At 44.6% G+C, this 11,909-nt stretch overlaps 2 protein-coding genes across 2 annotated transcripts; both read left to right on the forward strand.

Moving 5' to 3' along the window:
- The first annotated feature begins 2,265 nt into the window (after nt 1–2,265).
- LOC105996748 (olfactory receptor 1361-like) lies at nt 2,266–3,427 on the forward strand. Its single transcript, XM_013030932.1, has 2 exons — nt 2,266–3,174; nt 3,416–3,427. Exons 1-2 carry the CDS (start codon nt 2,266–2,268, stop codon nt 3,425–3,427), a joined length of 921 nt encoding a protein of 306 aa, XP_012886386.1.
- Nucleotides 3,428–10,305: 6,878 nt separating this feature from the next.
- On the forward strand, nt 10,306–11,247 carry LOC105996762 (olfactory receptor 1D2-like). The gene has a single exon (XM_013030945.1). The coding sequence runs from the start codon at nt 10,306–10,308 to the stop codon at nt 11,245–11,247; it is 942 nt and encodes a 313-aa protein (XP_012886399.1).
- Nucleotides 11,248–11,909: the final 662 nt, after the last annotated feature.

An 11,909-nucleotide genomic window follows, 5' to 3' on the forward strand; every position in this document is an offset into this window, starting at 1 on the left:
TGAAGACCAGATCATTAACATCCACCAGTCAAGACAATCCCTTGTCTTGATGACAAGTTCAGCCAATCCAACTCCCAATTCACAATATATATTGCCCTTGTTTACCATTGTCCATCAGAATTGTCCAGGTTATCTACTGTGGCTTGGGTAGTGATCACATGTTTAAAAAATAATAACAACAACAACAATTTCAAACCTTCAGATTTTTTTCTTTAATTTCACTACTTTAACTCTCTTGGTTGTGGTCACGTTATTGTACCTATAAAAGGTACATGTGTATTTGTACATATATGTACATATATGTACCTACATATTGCTTTCAGTGGATTGTGGGGCTTGAACTCAGGGCCTGGATACTGACCCTGGGCTCTTTTGCTCAAGGCTAGTGCCCTGCCACTTTAAGCCACAGTACCACTGGTTTTCTGGTGGCTAATCAGAGATGAGAATCTCATAATCTTTCTTCTCCAGGCTCTCTTCAAACTGCAGTCTTCAAATCTCAGCCTCCTGAGGAGCTAAGATTACAGGCATGAGCCACTAGCATCAAGATCCATAATAGGATGTACCATAATAGGTACATCCTCTAACCCACCTCTAAATCACAGACTTTGGCTTGACCTGCCTGCTGCCAAGAAGGGCTACATCCTAGTCCTTAACTTTGTAGAAATGGCATAATTGCTCGTTATCAGTCAGTAATTCCCTGTTATACTTAAGAGAACAAATCCAGCTACATCAGATATTGACTTCTTCCAAGCTCCATAGAGAGGGAGAAAACTACCCATAGCAATTTACGGATATTTTGATAGCAGACCATCAGCTGTGGGTATGTGACACATGTCAGTGGTAGAGAAAGTGTCTATCAAAATCCCCCAAAGGTTCCTTTTTCTAAGAAAAATAGAAAATCCAGAGTCAAACTGTTCAGGATGATCCTAGGTCTCTTGATGCATCTTTGCCACTTGGTCAAAATTTCAATAATGGTAACTAATGAAAAAAACAGCCTAACGAAAAAGAAGCCCTGAATTTAGTTTAGACCTCTAACACTTGTTGGCTCTGTAAATCACCTGCCAATATATAATTTCTTCTTTTATAATTTAATATACAAAATAACAGAATTCCTGATGACATTTCCACACAACCATACAATATTCATTGATCCTAACTCTCTCCCTCCATCTGACCCCTCGTTCCAATAGTACTACACTGAAGCTCCTGTGTCTTACTTTGTATTTATGGATCTAGATTCTGCATATAAGAGAAAAGGTATGATGTATGTCTTTCTGAGTCTGGTTTATGTTACTTGACATGATGATCTCCATTTCCATATATTTCTCTACAAGTGATATAATTTCATTTTTCTCAGTTACTAAATAATTCTCCTGGTATGAATCCATAAGTTGATTATTATGAATTGCAGAGCAAGAAACATGAATGTGCAGGTATCTCCATTGTATACTGGCTTATTTCACGTCTGCTTAGCAGAGGTATGGCAGGATCACTAAGTTCTATACTTAATGTTGAGGAACATCCATGTTGATTTCCATAGTGGTTGCGCTCATTTCTTTTCCACTAACAGAGTTACTTTAACCCCATATTCTCATAATTACTGGATGTTGTTTGTTTTGCTTATGAAAGTAAAGCCAGCCAGGTGTGGTTGGCTCACTCCTATAATCCTAACTACACAGGAAGCTGAGATCTGAGGATCATGGTTCAAAGGCAGCCCAGGCAGGAAAGTCTCTGCGACTTTTATCTCCAATTAACCACCACAAAACTGGAAGTGGTGATGTGGCTCAAAGTACTAGCCTTCAGCAAAAACAAACAAACAAAAAAAAATCTAAGGGACAGTGGCCAGGCCACAAGTTCAAGCCACATGCACCGACAAAAGAAAAAAAAAAAGAAAGGAAAAGGAAAAAAGAAAGCCATGCCAAGTAGGGTGAATCAGAATTTTAATGTTTTGTCAATCCAATCATTCTGAATGCTTGAATAAGATAGAGAGCCAAAATTGTTAGATTAAATTAAATATTGTATAAGAAATTATCTATCCATGCAACTATGTAAAGAGGACTAAAGTTGATTTAAACAGCAAACATAAAAAGACACCTATTTATAATTTATACTGGAATTAATCAGGCTTTCTTTCTATAGAGTTACAAAAGAAGATAATCCAACTTTACTTAATTCCCAATCAAGGTGTAATTTTCTCTAAATAATTTGTTCTCATGCTAGTATGTGATCTTACTGTATGATGATGATACTTTCTTCTCCACAGACATGGAAGGGAACAATCAGACTACAGTCACAGAATTCCTCCTCCTAGGATTCTCTGGACAGTCAGATCAAGAAGAGGTTGTCTTTGGGGTGTTCCTGTGGACATACCTGGTCACTCTCATTGGGAACCTTCTCATCATCTTGGCCATCAGCTGTGACCCTCACCTCCACACACCCATGTACTTCTTCTTGGCCAACCTCTCCAGTGTTGACATCTGCCTTTCATCAGTCACCGTCCCCAAGATGCTAGTGAATCACTTGGTGGGTAGCAGGTCCATCTCCTATATGGGGTGCATGACCCAGATGTACTTCTTCATCACATTCGGCAACATGGATGGCTTCATCCTGAGTACAATGGCCTATGACCGCTATGTGGCCATCTGTCGCCCACTGCACTACTCCTTGATCATGAGGCCCAGACTCTGTGTCCTGCTGGTGGCCATATCATGGGTTATCACAAACCTACACGCTCTCTTTCACACTCTTCTGATGATCCGGCTTACGTTTTGTTCAGACAACACAGTGCACCACTTCTTTTGTGATCCCTACCCTTTACTGAAGCTCTCCTGTTCTGATACCTTCATCAATGACATGGCAGCTTTCACTGAGGGAGGGGTGATCTTTCTAACACCATTTACCTGCATCGTGGTCTCCTATGCTTACATCTTCTCTAACGTGCTGAGAGTGCCATCTGCCCGTGGCATAAGGAAAGCCCTGTCCACCTGTGGGTCTCACCTCACTGTGGTGTCTCTCTTCTATGGGGCCATCCTGGGAGTCTATATGCATCCTTCGTCCTCCTTCTCGGTCGCTGACATGGTGGCCACTGTCCTCTTCACAGTGATGACACCCCTGGTCAATCCCTTCATCTACAGCCTGAGGAATCATGACATAAAAGCAGCCCTAAGGAAGATAATTCTCAGATCCCATAATTAGAAAAAAAATTAGCAGAAAGGGCTCCAGCAGATTTCATTCTCTTTGTAAACGGAAGCCTAGAGAGGTATGAAATTCTCCTATGAGTATTCCTTTAATTAGTTATATGAGGTTGTGATCATGCTTTTAGATTTGAGCCGGACAATTGCCTATAGTCATGAAACTGGTCATTCCTTCTTCTTCGTCATGTAATATATGCAAAAAATTATTTCTTCAAATTCACCTCAGCCTATGATGGCATGTACAAATTGCTATAGTATTCAAAAGCGATGGACACAGTAGACTAGCTCCCCTTCAGGTGGCCAGGAAGCAGAGGGAGAGAGAGGGAGGGAGAGGGAATGGGAGAGGGGGAGGGAGAGGGAGAGGGAAAGGGAGAGAGTTTGCCAGTGGGCTTCCTTCCTCTTGTCCTTTGCTTTCATGGCAAGCCTTTTCCCCTTCATTAATCCTTTCTGGAAACATCCTCACAGACACATCTATAACTGTCTTTTATTAACCTCCTATTTGTTTTTCGTTTCAATCACATTGATAATCAAGATTAACCATCACAGAACTGGAAAAAAATCATCACCTGACATATCTAGAAGCAGGAAACAGGGTGCGGCAGTCTTCAGTGGAGACTTGTGATGACCTGTCACTCTAAGTTGATCTTGAGTTTAAGTCATACACACTGGACAGATGCCAGTGGCTCATGCCTGTAATCTCAGCTACTCAGGAGGTTTAGATCTGAGATCATGGTTCAAAGCCAGCCCTAGCAGGAAAGTCTCTGAGACTCTTATATCCAATTAACCATCAGAAAACCAGAAGTGATGCTGTGACCTAAAGTGGTAGAGCACTATCCTTAGTGAATAGCTCAGAGACAGAGCCCAAGTCCTGAGTTCAAGCTCCACGACAAAAAAAAAGTTGTATGCACTATAAACAGACAGGCACAAATGTTAGATTAGTGAGATTTCTGCTAGTGTGGTGACACACACCTGTAATCCCAGCTCCTCAAGTAGAAGAATCAGAAATATATTGAGTTCTTCAAGGCCATATTGGGTAAAGTTATGAAGACCTTCTCTCAGAAATAAAATACAAACCAAAAGGGTAGAGATGTGGTTCTGATACTCAGCCTATGATGAATGAAGCTCTAAGTTCAATCTTCAGTGAAAAGAAAAGACAAAAAAAGAAGGAAAGAAGGGAGGGAGGGAGGGAGGGAGGGAGGGAGGGAAAAGAGATAAAGTTGGGTGGAGGGAGCTGACTTTTAGGCTAAACATAGGAAACTGCAGGCCAGGAAAAAGAAAGTCTGGAAGCCTCTGGATTGTATCTTTGAATCTATTCCAGAGATCAATGCTGAGGACATTGTCAATTAGCTTCAGTTAACAACACAATTCACATTTCCCAGAAAGAAAGGGCATCATAACATTGCTTGGCATAACTTGTGTCAGAAATGAGGAAATCTCAGCCAGTCCCAGAGTTAGAACAAATCTTATGTATTTGACTTCCAAATTCTCTCACCAGACCAGCATGAGAAGTTTTTATCATGAAGTTGTCCAGCTATAGCTAGTAGCCTCTTGATGGCTTCCCTTTAAGTTCAGTCCAAGATGTAGTGATCATGTCAGATGAATGACATCTGACCTCCAATGGTTTTATGGAGACCAGGAATGTATATCTTGATTCTACAATGAACAAGGGGATTAGGGATCCTGGTTTCATTGCTTTGGCTGAGCATGGACCACTCTCCATTTGTGGTACTCGCCTCTTCACCATGCATCAGGTGGCTTTCCAACATCTGTTGGAAGGGCTAAAGTACTTGAGGCAGTGACCATTTGTTGCTTGTTTCAGAGCAGGGCAACACATGGTGCTAAACCACCTGGTTGTGTGCCTTTATAAGACCTACAAATCCTTAGCTCAGGGCTCTCCTCCTAGGCTCCGCTGTGTTGGAGTGTAGGACGAGGCCCGAGCTGCAGCCCATCTAAATAAAACCTTAAAACAGCTGTAAAGTCTGACTCTTGGTGGTCTTCTTGGTGGGGGTCCTGCGATCTGGGCACAACATCTTGTCATTCCAACCAACTCCAGAAATACATATTTGGAATATCAGGGGATATGTGAGCCCTGTTCCCAATTAAGATCTGTGTTCTTCACCTCACTCCTTGTTCTTTGATGAGAGAAACTGAGACAAGGAATATTTAGACAGACTATGGCCAGCCTTTTCTGTACATTCAGATCCATGGAAGCCCCAGACTAATAGGGACTTCAACCAGCCTTTAAAATTCCCAGCACTGCTTTGATGAATGGCAAATTAATTAATAAAATTCCCAACCAGGCCAGATGTAGTGATTCTGGCCTATAATTCCAGCTATTCAGAAGGCAGAGATTAGAGGACTATAGTTCATATCGAGCCCTGGCAAAGAGTTAGTGAGACCCCTCTTCCCCTCCCACCCCTCACCCCCACACCATCGCAACCAACAAGCTGGATAGGATGGTGTATGACTGTAATCCCAACAACACAGGAAGTGTAGGTAGGACTGCGATCCAAGGCTGGCCCTGGATAAATAGTACAACAGCCTATCTGAAAATTAATAAAGCAAAAAAAAAAGAGTGTAGCTGGAAGGCATGGCTGAAACTCTAGCAAGCATGAAGCCCTAAGTTCAAACCCCAGTGTAAATAAGGAGATTGATGTGTATGTAGATAGACAGACAGATAGACAGATGGATAGATAGATAGATAGATAGATAGATAGATAGATAGATAGATAGATAGATAGATAGATAATTCCCAACAGGAAAAACTCCTATCTGTGCCTTACAATATGAACACTACTTCCTTGTTCCCTGGAGAAGCCGATTCATTTGTGATCTGCAGAACACAGAGGAACTCCCTTGTGAGCTGCCTGTAAGAAGAAGCTGTGCGGGTTTCCTCTGTGGTGGGGATATTAAAACCCCTACATTCAAGGAGGGAAAGGACATTCCAGCCAGAGGATAAGAAGACAGATTGAGCTTCCAGATCCGCAGGTATTGTGCCGTATCACACCAGAGAACAGTGAAAGGAGAGAGTTGGAACGGACAATTATGGCTATGTGGTCCTTTCCTGAGCTTGTCCATTTCTTGCTCTAATTGTCCATGGGTGATTGTACTTGCCTCCCTACCCCGGTCCCTGTATGGATGCCAAAAGGTAAGCCAGGTGATACATGGGGAAATCTTTCTACATTAGCCAGTTAAAGACTTTTAGACATTATTCAGGGATGACCAGAGTAATGTTTCATTAGTTATACAATATTATAGAGAATAGTTTATAGATTGTAGTTATTCAATAAAGAGCAGGTGGCGCACACCAGCAACCAGTTCGGTGGCCCTGTGGGGTCCACACACTCAGATGAATGTGGGTCCCAGTGTCCCCAAAGCAGGACTTTGTATTCTTCACAGTGACTCTGTTGTTTGTGGCAAACAACCCAGCATGAGTCTACAAAATGACCTTAGGTTCATCTAAGTCCCCATCCATAGGGTTCTTTGTGTGTGCATGGGGAAGGGAGCTGGGACTTGAACTCTGGGCCTGGGTGCTGTCCCTGAGCTATTGTGCTCCAGGCTAGCACTTGAACCACAGCTCCACTTTCAGCTTTTTGTGGTTAATTGGGAATAAGGGTCACATGGACTTTCCTGCCCTGGCTGGCTTCAAACCATGATCCTCAGATTTCAGCCTCCTGAGTAGTTACGATTGCAAGTGTGAGCCACCAGCACCCAGCAATGAAATATATTTATAAAGCGTATGTTTATGTTACTGTCTGACATTCCCTAGGGTCTTCCCTTGTGTGGCACTGAGTCCTCGTGACTCTCCAATGTGTCTCAAGTCTGGGCCCTCCTCCCTGGCTTTCACCAGGCCAGCTGTGAGGCCCAGGAGTGTTTCGTGCGATTTAGTGGTGATGCAGAGCAAAGTGTCTGCTCTGTGTGTTCTGATGGCTCCAAAGGAACCGAGAAAAAAAAATAAGACAAAAATCAATGCCTCAAGGTGGGGAGGGAAGGGATGGTAAGGGGAAAACAAAGGAGGGAGTAACAATGCTCGACAGGAAATGGACGCATAACCTTACTCGTGTAACTGTAACCCCTCTGTACAGTATCTTTACCATAAAAAAATATATTTAAAAAAATCAATGCCCCCAAAATCGATCTTGAGAAATCACATCTACAGCCAGGTGTAATGATGTATGTTTGTGATCCAGCACTAAAGAAGGTTGAGGAGAATCTGAGTTCAAACACAGCCTGGGCTACCTAGTTAGCCCCTGTCTCCAAAACAGGGTGGGGAAAGGGGAAATGCCATATCTAACTGGGCACTGATGGCTCGTGCCTGTAATCATATAGCAGCAACTCAGGAGACTGAAATCTAGAGAATCATGGTTCAGAGCCAGCCTGGGCAGAAAAGTCTGATGGACTCCATTTCCAAACTAATCAGCAAAAAGCAAGGCTAAAGACAGATACTGGTGGCTCACACCTGTAATCCTAGCTGTTCAGGAAGCTAAGATCTAAGGATTGTGGTTCAAACCAGCCCACACAGTTAAGTCCTTGAGACTTCTTATCTGCAATAAACTACAAGGGGAAAAACCATAAAGAGAGCTGTGGCTCAAGTGGTAGAGTGCTAGCCTTAAGCACAAAAGCTCAGGGGCAGCACCTAGGCCCTGAGTTCAAGCTCCAGGACCAGTACAAAAATAAGAAGGCTGGAGGTATGGCTGGAGTGGTAAAGTACCAGCCAAGCAAAAAGGCAGGCTCTGAGTTCAAACCTTGATACCGGAAAAAAAAATCACATTTAGTTTAAAATGTTGATTTAAAAAAATCCTTCAAGGAAAATAGGTGAATAAATAACTCTGATTTATCTACTACATAACGAATTCTCAAGTAAGGCAGAAAGATTCAGGGCTGATTCTAATACTGACAGCCTCAAAGTTCCAAATAGGCTGACCATCCCTAATCAAAACCTCTGAAATCCAAATGCTAACCAAATCTGAAACTCTAACATAAATGCCACCGATGGAGAACTATCATACTGCGAGACTTTGTTTCCTGCCCAAAATTATTTAAAATATTGCATAAAATTAGTTCCAGAGTCTTTATGTGTATGTGTACACAAAAATCTAAATTAATTTTATATTCAGGTTTGGGTCTCACCTCCCACCAAGATAGCCCTTTAGGTGTATGTAAATATCTGCAACTGGTCACAATCGTTTTGGATAAGGGCATACAGCCTGTATTGGGTTCTCTGTTTAAAATGGCAGAGGCAAATTGTCCTGCATCTAAAACTCAAAGGCAGCTTTCTGTAACTAACCAAATTCTGTCTGACTTCTCCAGATCAGTTTTGAGGAAAAATTATTGAGTCTAGACTGCCTGGAGATGAGGAAATACAGTAACTAACTGCAGGCTGAGCCTAGAAAGGTGATGTGTGTGAATGCTTCCCCAGTGGTTCTAAAGACCTGGATAGGAGGTGACCAGCATGACAAAATCAGCTGACATGGGAGGATAATGAGGCAGCACAAGATGATAGAGATGTGTAGCTTGATAGAACCATTTTAGGGGTGGCCAGGACACGAAAGAGGGGTGAGGCACCCCAGTGACCAGAAGACTTCTCACTGGCCCCGCCCCTCTCTTAAAGGTACTCCACCCCTGAGTAGCACCACACTACATACAAAGCCCTGAGCCCAAGGACCTAGGAAACAGTCCAGATCTAAGCTACAGCAGAGTCAGAAAATGGGGTCTGGCTTTCCCTCTACCCTCTATGGTGGCCACAGGCCCTGGGTGACATGAAGGTCACACGTCACCCTCCTCAAAGGCATCAGGGAGGAAATTCCTGCTGCCAGGTGACCTTGAACTTGCCCACAATGATACCAAGTCAACACTCAGACCTCTCCATGAAGTCACTCAGACACACACATGATGCTTCGAGCTAGGCGAGTACTCTCCCAACTGCACGCCCAACCTGTTTTATTTCTTCAGTGAACTCCTTGGTCCCAACCACACATTCCTTGTGCTATGTCGTGACTGCACTTTAAACTGATAGATTAGGGTGCGCAATGCCTTTGTGAACATTCCTTCTTTCATGTGACTTATTTCCTGAGCTTTTTCACTCAAGGATGATGGCTCTACCACTTGAGCCATACGTCTACTTCCAGCTTTTTGGTGGTTAATTGGAGATAAGAGTCTCACGGACTTTCCTGCCTGGGCTGGCTTCAAACTATAGTCCTCAGAGCTCAGCCTCCTGAGTAGCTAGGATTACGGGTGTGGGCCACTGGTGCTGGGATTCACTGCCTTATTCCTCATGGATGGGAAGAGAAAGAAGAATTGTTTGCAGTGAGCTGGTCAGGCAAGGCAGGAAACAGCCGCTGCTGTGCTTACCAGTGCCTGAACCCAGATCAGTCTTAGAGAGATTTGCACACAGAACTGAGAGCCACTACTAACAGGCTCCTGGTCTTTGTCCATTGCTGGTCACATGTCTCAGTGTAAGACTTGGGGAATGGCTGCCAACTCGTCACTCCAGGCTTGCCTCGTCAAGTGTTGACTTATCTCCAGTTTGCTGTGGGTACCCTCACCTTATGATGATGATAGGCTGGCTGAAACCAGTTCAAGGATGCTGCCTTCAACTGAGTGTCCGGCATCATGAGTGTGAAGTACTAATGGCTTGAAGCGGGGCAGGCAGATGTCAATCAGGTCACATAGGGTTCAAAGTCCTTTGAAGGAATTGCCAGTCACTTGTCATACGCCTCCCTTACTTCATGTTAAAAGTAAGCATAATGGTAGTGTGTACTTTCTAAGGTGGGCATTAGAGAGGATTAAAAAGTCTTCAGTATGACTTTACACACTAAGTACCCCATAAGCCGGGCACTGTAATCCTTGCCACTCAGGAGGCTGAGATCTGAGGATCACAGTTCAAAACCAGCCCAGGCTGGCTTTTTGATTAGCCATCAATAAGCTGGGGGTGTAGCTATGGCTCAAGTAAAACCCAGACCCTCAAGATGCAGTATCAGAAAATAATAATAATAAACAACTGTTCATTCACAGCACCACAGATGCATGTTGATCCAATTCTGAACATAAAGTGAATCCAGGCTTGCCGTGTGGGGGTGAGGGCGCCTGTCACCTCTTGAGCGGCTGTGGGATGTCCAGGGGGTATAAGAATGAGACCGGAGTCAGCGAGTTCCTCCTGCTGGGGATCACCAGGGACCCTGGCCAGCGCCAAGTCCTCTTCTGGTTCTTCCTGTGCATGTACCTGGTCACAGTGGTTGGAAACACCCTCATCATCATGGTCATCAGCTCCGACCCACGCCTCCACACCCCCATGTACTTCTTCCTTACCAACCTCTCCTTCGTCGACCTCTGCTTCACCACCAACCTGATCCCCAAGCTCCTGGCCAACCACGTGGCAGGAACATGGACCATCACATACCCCCACTGCCTAACCCAGATGTATTTCCTCATCTCCTTTGCCAACGTGGACACCTTCCTGCTGGCTGCCATGGCGCTGGATCGCTACGTGGCCATCTGTAAGCCCCTGCAGTATTGCACCATCATCACGCCCCGGCTCTGTGCAGGGCTGGCAGCCCTGGTGTGGGTGAGCTCTGGCCTCATCTCCTTGGTCCACACGCTCCTCATGAGCAGACTGACTTTCTGCTCCTCGGCCCGGGAGATCTCCCACTTCTACTGCGATGCTTACCTGCTCATGAAGATGGCCTGCTCAGACACACGCATCAACCGGTGTGTGTTCCTAGGGGCCGTGGTCCTGTTCGTGGCTCCCTGTGTGCTTATCGTGATCTCTTACATCCAGATCGCCGGGGCTGTCCTTCGCATCCCATCAGCCATGGGACGGCGGAAAGCCCTTTCCACATGCAGCTCCCACCTGTCTGTGGTTACGCTGTTTTATGGGACTGTCCTGGGCATCTACATACGGCCCCCCGACTCCTTCTCAGCGCAAGACACAGTGGCCACCATCATGTACACTGTGGTGACCCCCATGTTGAACCCCTTTATCTACAGCCTAAGGAATAAAGACATGAAAGAGGCAGTAAGAAGGCTCTTACACAGAAGCCCCAAATCTTCTTAGAGGGGGGGACAGTGCTGGGCTGGTGGCTACAGAGAAAGTAGAAAGCGATTCTGGCCACTCTTTCCATGCTTCTGGCTCCCACACACTCATCTCTACTGCTCCGAGAAAAGGGAAATGATACCAGAAAGTCAAAGAGAATTCTACTTTTATCAGAAGACAGTAACTAGGAGAGATACTTGTATCTCTGGGAATCCTAATTATAGATGGGATATCCTCATTCTATTTGTTTAAACAAGACACAAGATTACATTTGTCTTCTGTAATGACAAGGTCAGAGTGTTCATCCAAGTCTAGAAATGAGGCTCCTTCTAGATCTCTCCTTCTCCACCCACAGGGTGAAGCTCCCAAGATGGCTACAAAGGCTCCAGCCATTTTATCCTATCTCCATTGAGGAGAGGAAAGGGCAAAGGAAACTTTTTTTCGGGCTTTTTCAGCATCTTTTTCTTTTTTTTCTCCTGCCAGTCCTGGGGCTTGAACTCAGGGCCTATACACTGTCCCCGAGCTTCTTTTCTTCAAGGCTAGCACTCTACCACTTTGAGCCACAGCACCACTTCTGGCTTTTTCTATTGCACGCTAGGCAAGCACTCTACCACTAAGCCACATTCCCAGCTCCCAACAGCTCTACTGGGCATCTCAATGGATACCAAGCGGCAACACAGGCT

The sequence above is a fragment of the Dipodomys ordii genome, unplaced genomic scaffold (assembly GCF_000151885.1).
Source record: "Dipodomys ordii isolate 6190 unplaced genomic scaffold, Dord_2.0 Scaffold135, whole genome shotgun sequence".
NCBI lineage: Eukaryota > Metazoa > Chordata > Mammalia > Rodentia > Heteromyidae > Dipodomys > Dipodomys ordii.

Coding starts and splice junctions, on each gene's coding strand:
- LOC105996748 (XM_013030932.1), top strand. CDS start 2,266: ATGGAAGGGAACAATCAGACTACAGTCACAGAATTCCTCCTCCTAGGA.
- LOC105996762 (XM_013030945.1), top strand. CDS start 10,306: ATGTCCAGGGGGTATAAGAATGAGACCGGAGTCAGCGAGTTCCTCCTG.